Source organism: Apteryx mantelli, chromosome 3 (genome assembly GCF_036417845.1).
Source record: "Apteryx mantelli isolate bAptMan1 chromosome 3, bAptMan1.hap1, whole genome shotgun sequence".
Taxonomy (NCBI): domain Eukaryota; kingdom Metazoa; phylum Chordata; class Aves; order Apterygiformes; family Apterygidae; genus Apteryx; species Apteryx mantelli.
Window position 1 is genome coordinate 79523016 of NC_089980.1, and position 23734 is coordinate 79546749.

Below are 23734 nucleotides of genomic sequence, written 5' to 3' on the forward strand. Positions count from 1 at the left end.
CTGTAGTTAGCACAATTAAGTCTTATTCCTCAGAGAAAGGTTCAGAAACAGATTCCAGTGGAGGTCTCCTAGACAATATCTTGCTTTAAGTATGATCTGATTCAAAGGTATATCCGAGTAACATATCTTGGCAAAATGAAGATGTTTTACTCACCAGGAATGACTGTAAAACCTTCTGGCACTCAAAAAATTCACTCAGATTCACTGAGATGAAAGGTTGGAAGTGCAGGAGCTGGGGTAAATTCAGTCATCCTTCCCACTGAATTTGTAATGATTCTGACTTTGACACATTCCAGATAACCTTAATAACATGGAACACCACTCTTCCCCTCATAAATGGCCAGTCATCACACTTTGCAATTAAAAAAAACAAACAGGCAAACAAACAAACCAGGTCAAGATATTTTGGGTGAAAGGGGGTGGAGGCAGGAGGGAAACTTATTCTCTATTGGTTGACCTGAGAAGGTGAGGAAGAACAGGAGAACCAAAAAGACAGTCTAGCCTAATATTTCTGGGGTAGTTCAGAGCAGTCTTGAACTTTCTTTTATCCTATTTTGGATGTTGACTGAACTCATAATGCCATTGAACAGTTGAGAATAGCTACAGTACAACAGCAATTCAGTCATTTCATCTGTCACCTCTACCTCACTCTGTGCTAGGACCATTGATGTAAGCAAGTGAAATGAGATGGCACAGAGCTGGTTATCCTCTACAACCAGAATTTTTAGCTTTTGGGAACTCATTTATTTCTTACCTCTTTTTGATGATGGAGTGATGTATAAGGACCAGTGTGAACTAGAGAAACAGATCAAAAATTTTTAAGTTGTATATAGCAGAATCCATCCTCTGGGACTCGAGAATCCACATTTGAACTTCACTCTAGCTCGTCTTTCACTCAGAAGTTGTTTATGGTTCTCAGCTATGAGAATTAAAAACATGGGTCTGGAGTCTCTGAGGCCGTACCTTGCCAAGACAGAAATTCAAAGAGCTAGCTAGACATGTCTTCTTATACATATATATATATATGAGTACAGATACATGTGTATCTATGTGTATGTGAAAATTTCATTCTTTCTCTTTCATATAGTCTACAATATTTATGGATTTTAAAATTATGTTCTGGAAGAACTCTCCAGCATTTTTTCTTGGTAGCAACAGTTCTCCTAATTTTTTGCTTGTGAGTTTATTGATTATCATTCTAACACACACTGAAACTGAATTGGTTTAAAAGGGTTATACACTAAACCCTTATCAAATTCTGGATGTAAGCTGCTGCAAAATTAGCCATTTAAAAGCTCAGGAAATTCTAAAAAAATATTTTTTTTATTTTGACATTATTCTATATAGTTCATGATGTGTTCATAAAAAACAGTGGTCACCCTTAAAATGCATTAATTTTGGTTTATATAACAGAACAGTGTGATCTTGGACAAAATAATCGGTATAAAATATTTAATAATGCTTAAGCTTCTGATGATTTATGCTTTTTGAGGAGTCCAGCAAAATAAGGAGGGGACCCAAGTGTATGTTTGTAGACTATGTCATTTTCAATTTATTAATAAGCAGGAAGCAAGAGAAGGATTATATGTTCTCCTTCCCCCAGCCTGTTTCAGGAAGGCAAACGCCCAAAATGTTTGGAAAAGTTCCAGAAGAAGAGCTGAGTTTTGTGTCTCTCTGAATTTGGGATGAAGTAACTGGCAGGGCTCTGTGCCAGAAAGGTGTTGGCTGCCATTATGGCTGTACCCAATGGGGGCTTTAAAGAACAGGAAAGTGTTTCTGTTTATTTTTAGTTGTTTTGTTACTCCTTCTTCTTTTGAAGAAATTCTTATAAAAATGTTTATCTTGTCATCATGTGTAAATTATGTAATATATTTTCAGTATTAGAGGGTTGTGTCCACCCCACTGTGGGTTATATATCAAGATTCCTGCAGCTGTTCTGAAAAGTATTTTACTCTGAAGATACTCCAAAGTTCTGGTTGACTTGAATTTGGAATAAGGATTTTGCCATTATATGCTTTATGAGAGGGAGACTGGTAAATGTCTGGACTTTGGAACTGACTTTGTGATATTTGGACTGTGCATACACATCATGTGGTGAATTAGCATGTGGTATTCTTATGCAAACAATAAAAACAAAACAAAGAATGAATTAAAAGTGCATTTAAGAAAATGAGTTTCAGCATATGACTAAAACAATCCCATAATAGCAACAACTTTGTGGTAAAGGTACGTACTTGCCAAAAATATCTCTTACAGTGCAGAAGCCTCATATTCAAAACCTTCAATTCAGCAGCAGTACAGATGCTGTTACTTAGTTAACATTCTGTATCAGAGAAAAATTAAGTGCAGTGTGGAAATCACACTTCAGAGCAAGATGCAGAAGTCAAAACTATTGGGGCAAAATCTTGCTTTCATTTCAGCAGTATAGATCATTTTGTATGACTTTGGATTTACACAGCATAAATGAGAGGAATTTGGCCTAGAACGTACCTAGAGGAAAAAGATGTTAACAATCTTAAAAATGACGTATATCATGAAAAGTTCACCTAAACAGTTCTCTACCTCAGCCAAGTGATAATTTGCATTCAGCAACTGCAAAGCACAGTCAGCTAAGCCCCGAAGAAAATCTAATGCTTAAAGCCTGTGACAAGAATGGTTCTTATTACTGAAGACAAGATGCACAGCTCTACATTTTTTAATACTGATCTCTTAAAAGTTAATAACTGTTACGCTATTTACCTCAGTTGAACTAAGATTTGGATGCTACTGCAGGACAGCTGACAGATAAACAGGGAAAGTAGCTTGCCTGTCTAAAAAGTAACAGAGGGCATAGTATGGTAAAGAAATTATTGTTCGCAAATTTTTAGCACTTGGCTTCCTTTCAGATCAAAGGGCTTCAGTTCTTTGAACCATTTGTATTAGAGATTACATCTGTTCTTCCTAGACTTATTATCCTCAGGGGAGGGGTCTTCTCCAATGCATTTGGTCAAATTTCTTATCTACTTATGCTCTGTACAAATATGATATTTTACTCCATCAAAAAAAAAATCTGAATTTCAGTAAGGCTGTATAATTTATTACATTTACATTGTTCTCTGCAACTAGAACCAAGTACTGTGAAATATTTTCCATGAATAGTAATTCAGATCTTTAAAGAAATATATGTCAGCATTAGCTTCTCCTAAGTTACTGAAATGATATCATCACAAATGTGGATGTAAGTAATTTAAGCACACTTCAGAAAGCATTTACTGAAAGGCATGTTTATATCTATCTTCTGCAAGCTTACAGCTATGAATTATTACATATGTTGAATCAGGACAAAGAAACATAACATCCAAGTTAACTGGACAACTACAGACTGTTACATTTCATACAGCAATCAGCAAGAACAGACTGCTGATCGGTGAGCTAAAAATCAAGACTCGCTAAGAATATTCTACAAACAATTCTGAATGGTGAATACATTTGAAGAAACTGTGAATTATTCTTCAATAAATCACAATAAAAAGAATTTTTTATGAATTTTCTACTCAAAAATGTTTTAGAATACTGAAAGCTGTAAGGAAACATTTAAATAAGATACATTTACTGTCTAAAAGTAACTTTTCTAATCAAAATGGAAGCTTAATTTTAAAAAGTTCACAGATGCTAAAAAATTTGATCAATCAGCACATGAGACATTCTCATAAGATCAACATAATCTAAGTTCTTATTAGAGAAACAGAAAAAGATATCTAAACCTGAAAAATAAGAAAGCAAGATAAAAATGAATTTTTAGCTGTCTAAGAGGCCTTTCTCTGTTGTCTTGCTCTTCTACTCAAGGGATATACTGTATAGTATATGAGCTAACAATTCTAGCACGTGTTTGAATAGCAGATTACTATATCCTAATAAGGATAATTTGAACTTTATTTTTGGCAACTGTCCATAGATTCAGTACTGGAGGGTTTTTTTTTTTTTTTTGGCTTAATAATAGGGAATACTTTCAGTCAGTGACAGATTCACATACAAAATTGCAACACTGAAAACCCAAAGATTTAAAATCACGTTATTTTCAAGATTTAAACATGGCTAATAAATCTTTTGATTGGCTCATTTACATGATTTTTATGGTGTCTGGAACATTACTTGTGCTCCTGGTCTTTGGTCAATGTTTTAAATCTATCATCAAGCAATTGTGTTAGTAAAAAGATTATACATATATAATATGCATTAAGATAATACAAATCTGTGAAGGCTTTGCTATTAGATAGCATTTATCCTCCATAGGTTTCAATACTTCTATCTTTATAGTATCTGAGCATTATCTATTAAACAATGCAATGTACATCTTTAATGTGTGACCTTGTTCTTTTTGCTCATCACCATCCCAGAGGCAGATTTATATACGCAGTGAATATTTTGATAATTCTGAAGTTATTTAATACAAAAACAACCCAGTGCTGAGGATTTCTGCCTGGTAGCTCTGGCAAAAGGTAGTGAGAGCTATGATGAGCCTTCACATTTATGGAACACATTCATCTCAGGCCACTGCCGCCAAAAATTGTAACATATACAGCTTCTCTATCATTTCAGAAAATTAAGAAGACAGTGAAGAAAATGGAAAGTGAAGGAAGTGAAGAAAAATGGAGTGGCTGATCTGGTTGCCACCACACTATTAAGCAATCTTTACAATACAATAGGATCACATTGCCAGGAGAGTTGAAAATAAGGTCTAATATTTTGGGGTTTCTTTCCATAACTAAAAGGAAGCCAATGAACAGTGTGGAGAATTGGTCTGATAGATTATCTTGCTTAGATCTGCAGCAGCCTCAACCCTATCTGTAATAACCAAAGTTTCCCAAGATTTGATAGCTTCATTCTTAGGTATGTGAAGTCCAGATTGGAGACAACAACAACAACAACAAAAAATAATAAGTCACTCCCTTCTCTCCTTTCCCCAGCTGGGGTGGAAATTCTTATATTCGTAAAGATAGTAGAAAACTTTATTTGGAAATGCTGCTAACACATGGACTGACTGAGCAATCCTGAAAATAATCTGAAACAGAAAATTTCATCCTGGATGGAAATTTTGTAACACACTCCCTCCTAGACTTCTACATCATTTCATGACCTGAGACTCAGCTACAAGCTCATGAGCTGCACTCACGTGAGGAGAAGGCTATCATAGCAGCAGCTATATGGTTGTATACGATGGATAGGTAGAACTGCATCATATTTGCATAGTGCTAGAGCTTGAGTCTTCATAATTAGTTTCTCTATTGGCTTCATAAAAGTTCAAATAAGACTAAAGAAAGAATACACTGAACTAGTGTAAAGGTACAGTTTCAAACACGTTTAGGATGTTTAAAAAAGTTTAATTTCCTCTTCATCAGCTACCTTCCATGATGTTTCTATGTTATTAGATATCCACAATTAACAAGGTAGGCAAAAATCTTGGATCTTACTATAAGGAAAATACCAGGAACAACCCTACCACCCAAACTTTCCATAAGAAGCAGAATGTGATTGTCTCTCTTATCAACCCAGTGTTAGCCTTTAAAATGTTCAGACAGGGGCAGGGGGAGTGTGAAAAATGATGGATACAGACAACAAACATGACACGGCAAGAATTCAGAAACATTCACATGCACTGTTGTCCCAATTACATGCTGAACAACTCTCAAAGAAAATGTTTTGATGTGTTTTTTTATATCCTCAAGAATGTTATCCTCCAAGAGTTCACATGTCTCTGGTGTAGATTAGTTATGGACCTTTCATGCTGATGAGGTAAGCACCTTAAAGTCCTATACACCATAGGATATCCTCCTCCTCTGTTTCATGTTCTGACATTGCAAAAGGTCAGGGAAGTGTTTCATGTGATGCTAGACCTATTTAAATGAGAAATTACAAAAAGAGACCAAAATTTACTTTTCTCTAGGTTTTCAAGAATAGTACAAGAAACTTATGTAAAAAAGGATTGTGAGCACATCTTTTATCAAAAGTACAACCATAATTTTGTTCAAAGAAATTGATATTAACCTCTTGAGATTTATTTCCAATGTAATAACTGGTAACACGGCAGTACTGATACAGGAAGATTAGATCCATACTGTAACTACTAAGCTTGCTCACAGTAAATTCAGACTTCACATCAAACAGTTACAACATAAAAATAATCTATGTTGAATGCAAAAATTACTGCTCTAAACACATGACTTTTATTAAATCTATACTTCCTGTGTAACAGAGGCATGTAAAAATTAAATTAACTCAAAAATAAAGATATTTTGTTACACAAATTATGTCACAAACATGGTCCACATTTCTTTGCAAGAGGGATGCAGACAGGAATTAAAGTTATCAAGCTCTAAAAATATTGTATACAAGCTTTTTAACAAACATTGTAATTTTACACAGATTTTGCAAGAGAAAACTTGAAAAAGCTTGAAATTTCAAAAACGTTCCTTTACTATTAGGAGTACTTTGCTTGTTTAATAGCTTCCTGTCAGTTTCTTTTCTTAACTGATACAATACATAAGTAAAATATATACATCCCAGTTGTGGTACAGGTTTAAACCTCCATCTTCTAAAATTTCAATCAAATTTGCTCAAAAGAACACATATGCCTCAGAGAAAAATATATAGAAAAGGAAACAAAATGCTTTTCAGTCAATAATAAACACACTAAAGAAGAAATCAAATTATCCTTGTCCATTTTTATATTGGATCTGATGCTTCTTTTTTTTTTTTGTTAGCAAGGAGACATCATTTATTGGCAGGGGGGGCAGGGAGGGAGAAGTATTTCCACAATTTTGGACACAATCTCTATTTAAAACGTGGCACCTGATAGTATTATTGCTTAGGTTCCAGTGTAAATGTTTTACAGCACTAAAGGCAAAAGTTAGTAAGCTGCATAAGAGGCAACCAATACATGATTTCTTCTGAACTCCTTTTCTTTTTGAACTGTAGCCACATCCATCCCCTCCCTTTCCTTCCCTTTAGTATTCAACCTGGGAGATGGGAAGAGAGGAGAGGAAGAGATCGGGAAGGAACACTGTTTAGTGTTCTGCATTAAAAATATCAAGAATGTCATGGAAACTGGAAGACCTTTCAGGGTCATAACTGGATTTTCATCCTTGAATAAAGGGGCACAATATCAAATATTTAGCAAAAAAACTTTACTTTAAAATATCCACTAGTCCCTGCAGTTATCAAAAAACATGAACAAAAATTTAAAATAGTTAACAAAAATCCCTTCCATTCTCAACTGCAGACCATTTTGATATTTTAAATTGATTGCTTCTTCAGAGAGTAAAACATAGCCCCAAGTAGTCTAAGTTTCACCTAGAGTTTTTTTACAGTGCATAAGATATAAATTTTCAAATTAGAAAAAGAAACCTGAATTTCTTAGAAGTTACATGCATAATATCCTGCATATGCAAAGAAGGTCTTCATATAATAGAGTAGCAAACTTTTAAAAATACAGTTAGCCCCACAGAAGAATGCCTTTTTGGTAAATCACCAAATTTCTAAGACCGTCTTCTAGAGATACATGGTCTTCTGCTTCATCACGAACTCCTTCACAAAAAGAGCCATTAGAAGAGTTATCCTTGGAAGAAAGTCGTATCCAGTTTATCCCATCATCCTCCCTCATGAGTGAAAGTGAGCAAGCAACAAGTCGGAAAACATGTTAGCAGAAGTGTCCAAGGCACAATTCAGGTCAATATGTGTATGCTTGTTTTGGAGAAGTTCAGTGTAATTAAGCATCCATTCTACCCAAATAAAGATGATTTGGAAAGGTGTTTTCATTTTATTTCCAGGAAAGCCTTGCAAAAATGCAAGGTTCATGAAAATAATATGCCAAAAATAAAAGTGCTGTGCTTGCATTCATCCTGTTTTTAATCTTGCCTATTCTTCCAACTCTTGGCTATAGCTGCACTGCCAGCTAGCTGTTTAGCAAATAAGAAAAGTACAACATAAGGCACAGCAGTGTGAATTATAACAATTAAATTTCTTCATGTTTCTAGGTCCAAGATTAAAATTATGGTACCAATAACACCTTTTTAAGCCAATAAATTATTCCATACCTCATTGACACTTAACTTCAAAAGCTGCAGTCAACAAAAAGCATCATTAAACCCTAGGCCCTATTTTCACAATCTCCTTGTGTTTGTGCTTATGCTACATATATATGGAAATTTTAAAGTGAAGAGGGAAATGTAAATGAAGATATTTCAGAAAGCTCATATTAGGGTTACTATTTCCTATGTTTGTTTTCTCCCTGGAGACTAATGTTTTGGGAACATTTCTTTTTTGAATTTTTCTCATAATTTAGGATGAACTAAAGCAAAGAAAATATTCTATATAAATGTCCATAAAACACAGGAAAATTACAGGAAAGGTTAAAAAAGCTGGAAAATTCTCTAGAATGGACCTACTATATTTTCATGTAAAAAGAACCAAGGATCTTCCAGTGTTGAACTTCAGGGAAATTCCCTCAGCATGTTACGGATATAGCAGTGCATCTCCAAAGACCTGGACATTTGCCCACAGCAGCTCCTTACTTCAGCCCTTTCTTCACACACCCACAGCTAGCAGGAGAGCACACACCAAAGAGCTACAACAGGTGAGACCAGTGGAAGTGTCATATTCCCCCTTGACTGTGAGATTGAAGCCTTCTCCTGCCCATCAGTGAATAGCAGAAGGTATCCTCTGAGACAGCGGATCCAAACTACTTTTGGAACATTTGTCTGCAATACATTATATAAATCTAAAGTAATGCTACTGATAGGGCTAGACTGTGTTTTTTCCTACTTGAAACCATTTTTAACCAAACATTCAGTCTGTCCTTCCCATTTTATAAATTTCAGGCAATGAGGGGAAAAGAAAGCTTCACCTAGCTGTTGATGGGTTCTTTGTAGCTTTTTCCTTAAATTCTCTTGAACTTAGTACACATTTCAAAACTAAGACTACTGAAAGATTTTTTTAGTAACTACAGTACTTATTCATCAAGCTTCAGTGCCACCTTTAAATTAACCATCTTTTGCAACTTTCCCTACTTTCTTCTAAAAAAAAAAGAAATACTACATGAGAGGGGTGAGTAGGGATTCTCATTCTTAATTTCTACAGCCAAAAATGTAAATATACACTCCGTAATCTACAGCAAACAGCTAAGGCTGAACAATTGGTTGGTCATGAATAGTACTTAAATGTTTAAATGAAAAATGTATTATTCTCCAGCTTTACATATAGAATACTAATGTGCCTCAGAGGAAATTGATAGTTCATTCTTTTGGCAGTAGTGGTTTTTTTGTAAGTTGTTGCTGGCATAAAATAAAACTTTATTATATTCTCCAGTTTTTAAATCTTATCAAGAAAAGAAAAGGAAAGCAATCACAGAAAACAAAACCAAGCTGAATTATTAAAAAGCAGATACATTAAATTTACGTATATTGTTGTGTATTTTGCAAAACGTTACTCACTATGGAAAAGTTTCCTGCAAACTTCTTAGACCAAGCAAGATGAAGTTTTTCGGTCCACTTCTAATCTGAATTTCAAGATATTTTCATACTGAATTTGGGGAAAAACCTTCCAGAATAGGCAAAAGGAAAAGTATTGTCAAAATTAATTACTATGTTGAACCCTGATGACACCTTAGGAAGATAACCCAGTGTTTTAGAAGAACACTGTTACTTAGACTAAATGAAACCTACTACTCCTCTCTCTCCCCCCAGAAAACCAACCCTTCCAATCTGGAAAGTGTGGGAACCCACAAAATTGAATTTCCACTTGAAAAACAAATTATGAAAAACAAATATTGGAAACTAAAGAACACAGTTAAGGTTGGCCAGACAACCATTACCACGGCTATCTTTCTCTTTTCCCTAGCACTACTCCCCTATTTTTTTAAATCAGTATTCTTCTTTAACTCATTTTTAATTGCTATCTAACCTTCAGAAGTCAGTAATATTTTGGAAACAGCATAGTACACATATAATTTTATTTTGTAGAGTAAAAACAAAACTAAAGAATATCAAAATTAAATGTGTTTAAATGTAATCCATCACCAGTATATTAACTTTGGCTTTTACTCTGTGAGTACCCTCAAACAGCACAGAATAGAAGCTTGCTCATGTAAAAAAGTTTCAGCTATACAAAAGAATTAAAAAAAAATTGGCTTGTATCTTAATTTTATTCTTGATCTGTTAGGATCTGGTATATTCATAAAACTTGCACAAGTCTCACTAAAAAAAGATTTCAGTTATACAACCTAATTTGTGTGAGTACTTACCTGTTTAAGTTAAACAACAACAAAAAAAACACATTAGACTGTCGATTGTAGGAATTAGCACAAAAACAATTTGAACAATTTAAGCTGGTATTATGAGTTAGAATCTCCAGCCTATCCAAACCTACTCTTTATTATACTCGTGTGGAAGTGTTTGCCCTTTAAAATTTTTGATTCAGTATCTGTTCAATTGCCAAAATGTATCTTTCTGTGCTTTCTGCATGCTTATAAAGCAAAACAGGAATCTATGTTTCTGCAGTATTGTTGAAACAATAGCCTGACCTATATAATGGTAGGACATCAAGAGCAAGCCGTTACTGTAGGAAGTGCTCTTGATTTTATTTAACCTCTGCAATCACAGTATTACCAAGTAGCAAGGCTGTGTCTACATTTGTTTTTTAAACCAGAAGTGATATTAAGGTTGCTTGGGTGACCTTATCTGTGTTTTTCTACACTTTACCCAAGCTGTGCACGCACTGAAATCATTTTCCCAGGAAAGTGACCTTCCCAGTAAGAAACTTGATCTTACAGGTATCAAACGACCTTAAAAGATCTTTCAGCAGTTTGATCAGGACAATGTTAACATCCCAGCACACAGGAGAATATTATGTATAAAACCCCATATGAATTTGATGAATATAGCCTACAAGGAAACTGATATTCTCTCACCATTGTTCATGAAACAGCAGAAAGATGAATTTGGACTGACTACATCTGTAGAATCAAGATCTGTCAGGTGAGAAGGCTATTCACCTACTTCAAAAAGTTAAAGTTTTGTGTTTAACACAACAAAAATGCTGTAAGCATCATCTCATCCTGGGTCTGAGACAACTCAAACATGTAAGAAATGTGTTCCATTATGCTTTTTCATATCTATGTAGACCAGCACAACACAATCCTAAGTACACATAAGTACACGTAACAGTGCACATACCAAGTATTGTAAGTACACTTACCAGTATCATTAACACATATTAGAGAATTTATATTCCAATGTATGTATATATAGTATCAGTATACAACAGTATACAACAACAGTATATGACAACTACACACAGTGCTTCCAGTCTGAAGAACTTAAACTTGACATACAATTTACAGTTCTTGAAAAAGGAATTTTATTTTACTGTAATCAGTACTTTTATTTGAAATGTCACACCTAAATATATACTCATAAGTCACCTCAAAAACTTGTGTTTTTAAGAGCTTTGTTGCCCTATCATTCGTTGTTTTAAACTGATAAAAGACTAACAGAATCAGCAATTCAAAAATTCTAGATATATGTTTACAGTTAAAGTTGTTATATGAGGAATGTCCTGTAAATAGCTCCTGCATAAAACTGCCCATGGAATACATAAGTTTCTAAAATGTAGCCATGTTGTACAAATAACTGTAGGCCTATTACTAAGACAGAAAGCTATTTAATGCCAAAACATTGAACTTTGAAGAAAGAAAAATCTTCAAGATCCATCAAAGCCTAGCACATCTAACTTTTACCCTCTCAGTATTGATTAACAGGACATCCTTTTTTGACATGAACAAGAACTTTTTTAAACATTAATTGCCCTGCATCTGTCAGCAGCACAGCCTTGGTAGCCTTCAAAAAATCTGGAAGTGTCACAATGTACAGTATAATTTTTAGCAAGAATAAACAGAATATGTTCTCTAATGGGAAGTTTCTGCAGGGAAGAAAAAAACAGTTTTTGCTCTATCCCCACCTTATGGCTAGAAAAAGAACTTTCCTGCTATAGACTACACATTTCTATTTTTTTTCCCTTATTGTATCATTATAGCATGAAGAATATTTCCTATTTTTATTTTGCAACTCAAGATTTTTTTTTAATAGCAATCATGCACTCCTACACACAAGTACAATGAAGCTCCAAGGAATGAATGTCCTCTATAACAGCTGTGTTGATTGCCTGAATTAAAACACCAGATTTAATGATCAAAGTTTAGATTCAAATAGAAAAGTGATTATTTAGGCCTCGACCCACAAAACTATACAAGTTCATATATTCCTGTTGACTCCATTGGGTGTTAAGCAGCTAAATTGCTTCACAGATCTAAGTTCACTGACATGCCATTCTTAATATTCACAGCTTGTCTATAGTTTTAAATCCATTAATCAGGTGATTTATAACACTCAAAGTGTTAAATTTGCCCTACAAATTCAAAAAAATGCATATATCCAGTTTTAAATTTTTCACAGCTACTCATAAAGCATTCTCTGCAAGCAAACTGATGTGACCCTGACAGCTGGAATAGTGCATACTCCTCAAGAGAAGGCTTAAGATGGCAAACAGCAGATCCTATTTCATCAGCCACTCCATATACGAGAGAAAACCAAAGCATCACCTCCAGCAAGGGAAAACACTCTCCCCTCATAGCCACTTGCTTATCAATAAGCACTTTTCTTCTTTTACTGTGCCTGCTTGCCTTATATACTTGTGACACCACCCACTGGCTCGCAGACTAACATCAGCTACTTTATAACCTGAAAGTCAAGACCAGGGCCACCAGAAATGCTCTCGCCATATTCTTCCATTCTCTGTTTTGTCTTTTTCCTCTCATGTTGGCAGTCATAGTGAAAGTGAGGGGAGGGATGTGAAACAGAAAAACACTGGGAAAGCTTCAAAGAGGCAGAAAAAAGAAAATGGAAAGACTGGATAATGGCCCAGTATGCCTTTATTTATTTATACTTTTTAACCTGCTTTCCTGAAGAAACGAAGACTCACAATTGCACTGAGCACCTGTTACTTATCTCATTCCCCCAAATCTCTTCATTCCTACCTTTGAAACCAAAGAATATTCAACAGTGAGGTCTGAAAGGCTAAATTTCTCAAGGTTCAGGAAAGCAGGCCAGTAGAACAGAAACACTATTAATGCCTCAGCATGGCTCTTCCCTCAATAACATTTCCCTTTTTCCTTCTAAGGGCAGAGAATCAACACAGAAACTAAACCCCCAAATGAGTATAACCGAATCAAACTCCATTGGGCCTTCTATTCAAACACCTAGTTTACAAAGATGTTTTCTAAAACTTTATGTTTTAATGTTTTGTCATTAGCCATCAATCCTTAAATAGTCACTGGCAGAGGAAAAAAAAAACCCAAACATTAAGTTAGTATACCCTCCAAGGATATACTAATTGGAAGTGTTTACAGATATTTAGACCACCCTGCTGTAAGGAATTTTTATTTAAAAACAAAAACCTCCAAGGAGTACCAGATAGAGACCATACATATATATGTGAAGGTGTGCAGGAAGAGCTACCAAATGTGAATATAATTAACTCTGTAGTGTAACTTTCAAAAAGAGGCGGCTATTGGAAAACCATAATAGCATTGTGTATTTCTGAATGCTTAACCACATCAACCACCTTAATTTTCAGTAAGTATTTATTTAAAAATTAAGAGGTAAAACATGCTTCTTTCTCTGGTCTGCTCAATACTTGCTCTCTTCAGCTATTACTAAACGTTCACAGAGTACTGGCAGTCTAGTGATATGACATTTTTTGTCTCAAACTTTTTATAGTATATAGCAAAATGCCCCTCTCCCATTAAAAGAAGAAGAAGAGAAAAAAAAAAAAAAGGAAACCCACACCTTCTTAGCCATGAATCTGGGCCAAAAACACTCTACCCAAAAGAGAAAAAAAAAATTATAGGGGTAGCTGGTGTTAACCCTTCCTCACCTCCTTTTCTCAATGGTAGTTGATCATCCACCTACTACTATCACCACACTGAGAAAATTCCACTAAGCTCTAAGAGGATCTTGGTCCTATGCAATTCAAAAATAAAAAGTTAAAGCGGGTGTCAAAACGCTCAAACATCTGTCCAATGAGGAGAGGTATGCAGTTATATAAGACTCTTAAGAAAATATTTCAGGGAAAAGTTATAGTTCCAAAGAAGGAAAGCCTAGTGTTGTAATGATTTTTTTTTTTTTAAATCATGGAGAGTAATTACAAAGAAAAATATAAATACCTAGTCAGCTACCTCTTATTCCTGAGAACATACTCCAGTCCAAATACCCTCCACATATATGGATTAAAATATCGGATACATTCTCAGCTTTGTGGAATCCAAGGGAGTAAGAGAAGGAAAAGCACAATCACAGAAACACAGAATGGCTGAGGTTGGAAGGGACCTCTGGAGATCATCTAGTCCAACCCCCCTGCTCAAGCAGAGTCACCTAGAGCACGTTGCACAGGATCGTGTCCAGGCGTGTTTTGAATATCTCCAGAGAAGGAGACTCCACAGCCTCTCTGGGCAACCTGTTCCAGTGCTCTGTCAGCCTCACAGTGAAGAAGATAAGGAACATAGTCAACCTTTTTAAAAGGCATACTGAACTAAGCCCTGTGTGTTAAGGAAAGTCAAAATAGACATTCTTCCTTTTTGTATACTGTAAAAGGATGAGACTTCTCAGGTTGTAGAGTATTTTAAGTACCTGGGTATGATATCAAATTCAGGTTCGAAGTTCTGGCATTGCTTCAGTTTCCTTAGACTACAAAAATATTTAGGAAATGCAATTTTTTGGCTTTGTTTCTAACATATACTCGGTGATGTGTTAAACAAAATTAGACTTTTCAATACGTGATTTACAAAAATTTTTTATTTTAAGAATAGCTCACTGTGATATGAAGCATCAGCTACCACATATTCCACAAAATAGTGTTATCAGCTCAAACAGTAAGATTCAACTGTACCTTTATTAAAAGATTTGTAAAGTGTTTAGCAATGGTTTATTTAAAAATATCAGATTAGGAATAGAATACAATTTCAATTAAAGATGTTTTTATCTAATGTACATTTTGACACTTCTACAAGTTAGGATGACACTCAGAAAGGGGGAGGAAGTAGTTCAGCATGCATGCCAACTTATCTTCATTATTTCTACAGGATCTAACTTCAAAAACATCAGCTGTGTCAGAAACTTTTTATGACATGCATCTGTCCACACCAACTGAATTAAGACCACCAAGTTGTCTCACATACCACATCAAACAGTAGGCCAGCTTAACAGTTCAGAGCTTGGTTTAGAAATACAGAATATGTATCCATTCCCCAAAACACAGAAATTTTAGCCTACTTTTCAAAGTGATTTAAAAATATTAAGACATTTATAAACAAATCAAAGCCAAGATATTTAATACAATAGCTTCTACAGCATTTCTTTTGAAAGCCAACATTTTGTTTAGCTAGTAAATCTGTTCTGAACAGCACAATCTATAATGGATTAAGTGAAACCTGCATTTTTATTACTGTTTTCCTTAAAATGCTCCAAATGTATAACAGTAAATTAAAAAATGACACATTGTACTTCAGTGAGTATGGTAAAGGTATTTCTCTCCATTGTGCTGGAAGAAATAAGGTACACCAAAAGATTTAAATGAAAAGTTACTATTACTTATAGCACTTACAAATGACACACATCTTTAAATTATACATGAAGTGTATGAAAACATGGGGTTTTTTGTTTGTTTGTTTTAAAAGAAACAGCAGGATACTCAGAGGGAAGGTCAGCAGATAAACATCAATAAAAGTAATTAATTCCACAAGTGCAAAAGCCAGCTCACAGGATCTCAAGTTAGTAAGAACACACCAAAAAAACCCAAGATTTGAAATTCCATTGTTCCATTTTTTAGCCTCTGCTTTTCTTTAAAACAACCTGGGAAAAAAAAGGATATTATTATCACTGCTTATACATATACAGTTCAGGCAGTAGCAAGAGTGCCTGAACAAAGCTGTGCTACTCAGACCAAAGGCTCATCTAGCTGAACAATCTGCCTCCTAGAGTGGAGTGATCAAGGGTAAATGTCTAGGAAAAAGGTTATGAATTCAGCAAAAGCAGAGAGACATATGCCATATTAGAAAATGTTTGACAAAATGAATGCTCATAACCAAGAATTTTCTAAAATAATGTTTTTCTAAATGATTGTCAAAAGTAGTAATAGCTCTGTCAAGCCCTCAGCAGATTCCTTAAAGCTCTTATCCCATTAGTACCAGACAAATGAAAAAGCTAAGATGTGCAATTGTACAGCTACTATGCTCAATTTTTGTTTGTAATGCCTTATTTCTTTTTATATCAAGAGTGCTCAGACCCTTGGAAGGACATTTTTTGGTTTGGAGTTTAAGTCAAAAAGTGAACTTCAAAGTCCAAGTGGGACCATTTAAGTGTTAACATTATTAAAATATGGGCAGTTTTTCCTTTCTTCTCATCTTAAAAAGAAATAAATGGAACACAAAAATGTTCAAATAATGTTAAGATTGAAGTTAAGAAGAAATTACAAATGCATAAGATTCCAACTGCAACATTAACTTGGCTACCCTACACATCCTGTATATATTTCTGATACTTTCTATTACTATAGTAACAAACTAAACATTTTACCAGAAAAAAAAGACCAAAAGATAAACAGAAGCCAATGGACCCAAATATTCAGTTTTATTATTCCATTTGTCCAGCAGTACTAAGGTGGTCGAACAGATAACTCCGCAAATTAAAGAGACTGAGTTTTTGCATGAAACCTAGGTAAGTAAAACAGCCTAATGAGTAAAATGAACTGCAGAATATAGCAGGATTTCAGTCATACTTTGACACTACTAATTCATTTTAGGGAAAGAAGGGTGATTTACCCCTTCCTTTTTTCCTTCTTTCACATACACACAAAGCTCTCATCAGGTACAATAAAGCAGAGAGTTCCTCCTTTACAGATACTCAAAGAGTACTTTTTGTTATGCTGAGCTATTCGTACAGCAATCCATAATTTAACCCCCCCTTACAGAACACAGTATCACAAGAAGTACCTGTTTGTTCCAGTAGTATCCTCACAATGCTGCAAGAATCCACTCAAAATACATTTCAGACTAAGCAGGTATGAATTTAAGGTGCAAATAGGATACTCAAACCTCTTTGAACTACTCCCTGCTTGCTCCATAGTTTCGTTTTTGCTACTGCAGTTCAGATAACATGCAGTTCACAATGCGAAGCTTCCTTGATATAACATCATCTAAAATAAAAATCCTCCAGCTTTGGAACTTGCTCCTGTCCTGGTCTCCCAGAGCCTAGACTTCTCTTTCCCTATCCCAAAGCCAAGACATTGAATGGCAACAAAAGAAGTCTTAGTTTTGACAGTCACAGCTTTTCATAGGCAGATGTGAATTCATTCTACCTGTTTGAATTAGAGACGAACTCTCATTGACCATGAAAGCAGCAGGAAGCTACAGGACCAGAGACAGTCCTGCGACACATTAATGCCTGCTCAGCACCACGCTAATTGGCCACACGGCCTTCACTCCATGAATGCTTGTTGGAAAACTAACATGCAGACATACCCCACATACTGAAATTATGGATTTAAATATAGGGGAAAAAAAAAAACGAGCAAGAAGAGGACTATACTGAATAGGGCAGGAAGAGTTCATTTGATGTCTTGGTGACAGAGAATTATGACAGTTATGGATCTAAGAATGTTAAGTTGTTGCAGGTTTTGGGATTATAAATAAAAACACTAACACTATCATAGAAAACTTTTGTACACCCTGTCTTAATGCATTTTACATTAAACAAGAAAGGAAAATATTAAAAATGCTTTATTACCTTTGCTGCAGCTATAGCATGCTCAGGTTTGATTATTTTACTTTTGCTCTCAAAAGCATTTGTCCTGGCTTCTTCTGCTAGTCGATGGAGAAACAGTAAGAAGTTCAAATGCACCTTTAAAAGAGAAAAACAAAACCAAGAAGGATTCAAACTACTCATACAAAGTTTACTTAAGTGAAAAAAGCAATGTTTGTTAAAGGTTCGTTGTTGAGACAGATGATTTGCATACTAGGCTGCTTCTACTTTCCTGAAATGTGTTCTCAGGAAAACAAAACACCACTCAGCTCAAGCCCTAATAAATACCCAAGACATATGTATTACTGCAAGACTGTTATGAATATAGTTTAAATTCTGTATACTTAAGTTGTATAAGTGCCTTAAACAGAAATGACAATCACAGATGACATCTGATCTAACAGAAATAAAACCTGATTTATATTAGTAGGCATTTTGGTTTTTTGTTTTTATAAAGTGTATGCAAATATCAAGACGAGAATGAGAAGGAGCCTTTTTGCTTGCTAGTACTACTATAGTCAGCTTCCAGTGACTAAAATGGTCAGACTTTAATGAACAATAAATTCATCTCATCCCTGCTTTATCACCAAGTGGACCACAGACATGTTCAACAGCTTCTGCCCTTTTCCGGTGCAAAGAAGAAATGACAAATTAATTTCTCCAGCACAAGAAGTTCTCCACTATCAGGAGGTTCCATCCATTTTTTGCAAGCTCACCACTAAACCTCTTTACATGAAAATAATAGGGATGGCAGCATTCTGTTCAAAATAGAACACTGCTCTGCTAGTAGTGAAGCAGCAAAAACTTAAGCAGCCTAGAAACTGCTCCAGCTTGTACTAGAATTGCCACCCAAAAGCATCCTTGTTTAATAAGGAACCTACAATCCAAACCTCTAGCTTTCTTCTATAGTTCAACTTTAAAATGGGTAATTTTGCCTCTTACAAATTAAATCTTCAAACAAGTTATTTTAACTTTGCCATGGGTTTATTATGTAAAGTGTACAAAATATTCTTTCCACCAGAAGCTCAAAAATATTACTGAAATATATCCAAATTTTATTTTGTTTATATGAATTAAGTGATATACTTATTCTGTCATCATATCTGACCTGCAAAGTCTAAAAAGTTATAACAAGGAAAGATACAATGTGGAATATATAGGAAATACTTTGGCAATAGGGTCGCAAGAAAAAGGAATCTTTTAGAGGACCAGCATTTTTGTGTTCATATGACATGCGACTGTATTTTTTAATCTGCTGAACTACATGAAATAGTGCAATAGAAACATTTATGTAATATCTGGCATAATTTGGGAGCATCTACTACAAAAAAAAGCAGACATTCTTGCAGACTTATTTAGCAAGAATATCAACATTATTTTTAACCTCTTCCTTAATTACTCATGCTGAAATTATCCAAAACAATCAAGCAGCGACACTAAAATAGCTTTCAAATCAGACTACTAGACTTATCTACATGGAAATTAGATTTCTGAAACCAACCTGTGGGAGGTGAGAGAGGCTTTCCATATTTTAAAGTCCTCCTTCTGAGATACCTGAAGGCAAAAGTGTTAATCTTAAAACTGTCTTTAAAAACTGCATATTCTCTCAGACTCACTGCACCTTTACTTTCTCATTTTCAAAGTGAATTGCCCTTTGTTGAGAAGCTTCCCCTAAACTCATACTGGTTTAAAAGAAACATCGTTACATAAGTAAAATCAGAACACACTACAATAGAACCCACATGTTAATAAATATTCCAGATTATTTGGGGTTTATATAGTCTCTTTTTAAGGAAATTAAGAAAGGCTAATGAAAGGCAGAATGCCGGAATACTATGAATGTGACAGTTACTGACAAGTACTTAAGTGATACCACACTTGTTTAAAGCCATTGCTTTACCGTGTATTAGATTGTCCTCAGTACAAAACTTAAAAACAGTTTTGAATTACTTATGAAAATCACCTTGCACAACAGTGCACTTATTTCCCAGAAAATAAGCATTTGGTTTTGAAAGTTTCAAGAACACGAGAAACTGACAACACTCTTGCAGAATGATTTCTGCACACCTGTTCAGCCCGACTCCTCACGTTATTTTGCTGTCATAACTTAAAAAAAATATATTAGACTGATATTTTGCCTACAGTCTGCACCTATTTGATTAGACTCCATTCCCATAACAAAGAAAAAAGTGGTCATTCAATACAATACCTCACACTTTTTTGCAATGCAAATACAAACCTGTACTTTTAGCTTAAGACAAGCAGCAGAGTTATTGCTTTTCTTTTATAATATCAAGCTAGTACAAAGTTTGCATAGCTTTTTCTTCTCAGACCATTCTGGTGGGGAAAAAAAAATCCACAGGCCTCAGTACTAAAATCTTTACCTCTCATTTCTAAAAAGGGAAATAATTGAGTTCTAAGAACACAGGAGAAACCTCAGTACTATTCCTACCTGAAATATCTTCAGCATATTATAACACTCCTCTGAAAAAAAAAAAAAAAAAAAAACCTTGTTGAGAAAGTTTCATGAAATTTGTTAACAATATTGTGCATGGAGAAAGATGTTAACACTTAGTATGTCGGTCCTGACAAAACTTCAAAGTTCAAAAACAGATTTGAGCAAAAGAAGGTGAAAGGGAGGAAGAAAAAAAAGAGTCCATTCAGATAGTTTACAAAAACATCTGATTTCTTACGGTTAGTTTTTCAGACTTGTTCATAGATGACAATGTAAGGACATAACGGGTTTATCAAGGAGAAACAATCACCAAAGAGTCAGAAAAAGAAAAAACAAACAAAAACAAAAAAATCCCAAAAGCAATAGGATAATGTTGCAGCCAGGCAGGCAGGTCTCCTCACTAGACTAAGTACTACAGTGGATTCAAAAATAAGCATGGTTCACTCAGGAAAACAGCCTTCAAATTGAAATAGCTGATTCTCATATTTTCCTGCAGAAGCCACAAGTAGTCTACTCAAAATGTATGTGGTTCAGTCTTGTTAAAACAGCTAGTATATAAATTTATAAAATATGCAATCTAATCACTCTTATAGAATTTGTAGGGAATAAGACAGAAAGAGATGCTAAAAACACTTTCAAAATTTGTTACTTGTTGAGCTACAAGACCTAAATTGTGTATTTTGGGGGAGGAATTTTTTTTTTTTTTTAATCAGAAATCAACACAGCTGGAGTTTTGCTTATTCAAAGAAATAAAGAGATGATATCTGAAAGCATGTTTGAAGAACATCATGCACAATCACTGCACTTGAACATTCATTCCCCTTCAGACGCAAGGTAAAATAAAAAATGTCAAGCCTCCTAACATTAAAGACCATTTAATCTGACAGCACCGAAAGAGTTAATCTAAGCTTCCATCACATTATTAAAATTTGTTCTCATCTCAACCTTTGTGCTGGCATGAGTATTTGCATAGCCGTATTTTAAGCCAGGTCAGATTGTTGTTGTTCATTAGTTTCAGTCAATTCAACTCAATGATTGCCTTTGCAGCCCACAGAACACTAGTGCCAGCACAAGGGAGAGATGAGAACCAATGGCCAAGATTTGGAGGGATGCCCCACCTACCCCTTTTCAGACAGCTGCACTAACTTGAAGCTATGTTAACATGACCATGGAAACACAGGTCAAGTGTTACTAATGACTGCAAAAATAAATAAATAAAAATCTATTAATGATTCTGCAAGAATGATTAGTTTAATACTGTTACATTAAGTAAGCTTTGGTGGCTTTGAGAGGTCCTTAGTCTATAAAATATTACACAGATAGCAGCAGTAGTAGGAGGAAATCATATTTTTATTAGACCAATTATTAGCAAAAATAGGTACTGTCTACATTCAAGAGTAAATGCTGCCACATAATTATCGTATTCATCTATATTAATCTTATTATATGCATATTTTGTTGTTATTTAGTATATTTATGTTTAGCTTCATATATCCAGATGCCAACCTTCAAGATGTTGCTAGATGCCATTTTTACACACATGAAACACAGACTTAGAATTCAAGTCAGAAACCATGCAAGTGAACAGTATGCATTACTGCAGTGAGAATCATGTCCTCCAACTGTCATGTACACTTGAAAACAAATGAAGTTAGGCCAATTAAGTCACTTCAAAAAAATATATCTTTTTTCAGCATGTATCCTTTTTTTCAGTACAGCAGCCACCACAAGCTGTCTTGATGTCAGGTTCCCTTGCTGCAGCTGAGCAATTTTTTCAGTGACACAAACCCTTTGTGTGACATAAATTCCTTACTGCAGGTCAGAAGGAACGCAACTTTGTTGATCTCAGTTTCAGAAAGTGTGCCATAGGGCTCTGCTATCCTTACGTGTTTATGGCACATGATTTTAACCTATTAAGAGAATCCCAACACTTCAACCTCCTCTTTTGATTAGTAACAAGACTTTTCATTTCTTAGTTTCAGAGAAAGATTACTCAGGTGGACTTCTGGAGAAACGTGATGATACAAGATGCTTTAACAGCTAAGCAACTCATTAATCACAGTTCAGTTGACTGATATCTGTACACTCTAAGCTCTATATAAACAGCAACAAACATCTGTATTACAGCCACTTAGTCCAAATTCCTATTTCTCAGTGTGCCAACATTCAAATTCTTTGAACAGAAGTGTGTACGTGTAGGGTAACACAATGTTTATGCACAAGCCTGTCTCTGAATCCTCAAATTCACTGTCAGAAGGAAAGCTATAATGCAGTAGCCATCAAGGAAGCAGAAAGCTGCAATGACTACTTATAAATAGTATTTTATTAGACTAACCAATTACCTGTCTCCCCCAAAACTTTGCCTGCCCTCTGCCTATAGGTCACTGCAGAAACACCATTAGTAGTAACTTGACATCACATTACTCCCATCTCTCACCAACTTCATTCTGCTCCAGTATATGCAACCCGTCGGTGCATTTCTTTCCAGGGATAAAGCATTTAGGGACTACCTTTCCCATCCATACCGAGGCAACGGGACTCGAATCCGGCCGCAGGCCAGGACTATCAGCAGTTGCTCGCCACGGCTAACAGCACAGCTGCACCTGGCCCTGCGCTACGACCCCAGCCCCGCAGGGGACTCATTATGGAGCTGGAGAATTCAGCCCATGAGCTCACCGCCCGCCCGAGCAACTGGGAAGTCAGCCGGCTGCTTGGAGCAGGCGCTCCCCCCAGCCCAGGGCCCGGAGGAGGCAGGCGGGAGGCCCCAGGCGCCAGCGCTGAGGGGTGGAGCGGCCCGCACACTGCCACTCCGCGCCCGCCCCCTTCCTCACCAGCAGGTCGGCGTTAGCCGCCAGGCGTAACTGAGGCTTGTGCTTCTTTATTATTTTCCGCAAAGTGCTACGGGGCGCCGTGCGCTTCATCATCCTCTTCCTCCTCCTCCTCCTCCTCCTCCTCCTCCCGCTGTGGCCGCTGCTGCCGGGAAAGGACCCAACGGTTCCCGCTCAACCGCTCCCCGCCTCGCGACCGTTCGAATCCGCCGCCCTGGCACAGGCGCGCCCCGCCGTGACGCACTTCCCAACGGCCGGGCGGCGGCCCCGCCCCGCGGGCGCTGCCGGGCTGCTGCGGGCAGAGGCGGCAGAGGCGGGGGCCGCGGGCTGCGCTCTGCTAGTTTTTCTTCTCCCGGGGCAGAGCAGGGGTGTTGCCGGGATTGAAGGGGAGCGGAAGCGTTTCCCTGGAAGCGCATAAAGTAATTAAAGGAGAAGCGTAAGGCGCCTCTGCCCCTAGCAGCCGAGCCGAGCCGCTGTGGAGGAAGCTGAGAGGGAAGGAGGCGGCAGGCTACCTGTGTCGGCGGCTCTGGCTCCCCCGGCACCGGCCACCCCGGGTGGGGCCAGGG

General features: G+C 36.2%; 1 protein-coding gene across 5 annotated transcripts in view; it reads right to left on the bottom strand.

Annotated features, from left to right (window-relative positions):
- The window catches only part of CENPW (centromere protein W), a 139337-nt gene extending 115807 nt beyond the window's left edge, over positions 1 to 23530 (bottom strand). For 4 of the 5 annotated variants that reach the window (XR_010883758.1, XM_067293758.1, XM_067293760.1 and 1 more), the window contains exons 1-2: positions 23172 to 23530; positions 17871 to 17984 (exon numbers count right to left, since the gene is read on the bottom strand). Coding sequence is in view for 4 of the 5 variants with exons in the window: in XM_067293758.1 (XP_067149859.1) it covers positions 17871 to 17984; positions 23172 to 23264 (207 nt within the window). In the remaining variant the exon portion in view is untranslated. Of the gene's footprint in view, positions 1 to 14864; positions 15939 to 17870; positions 17985 to 23171 lie in introns of those variants that run through there. The other variant, XM_067293761.1, reaches the window with a different exon arrangement.
- Between the last annotated feature and the right edge of the window lie 204 nt (positions 23531 to 23734).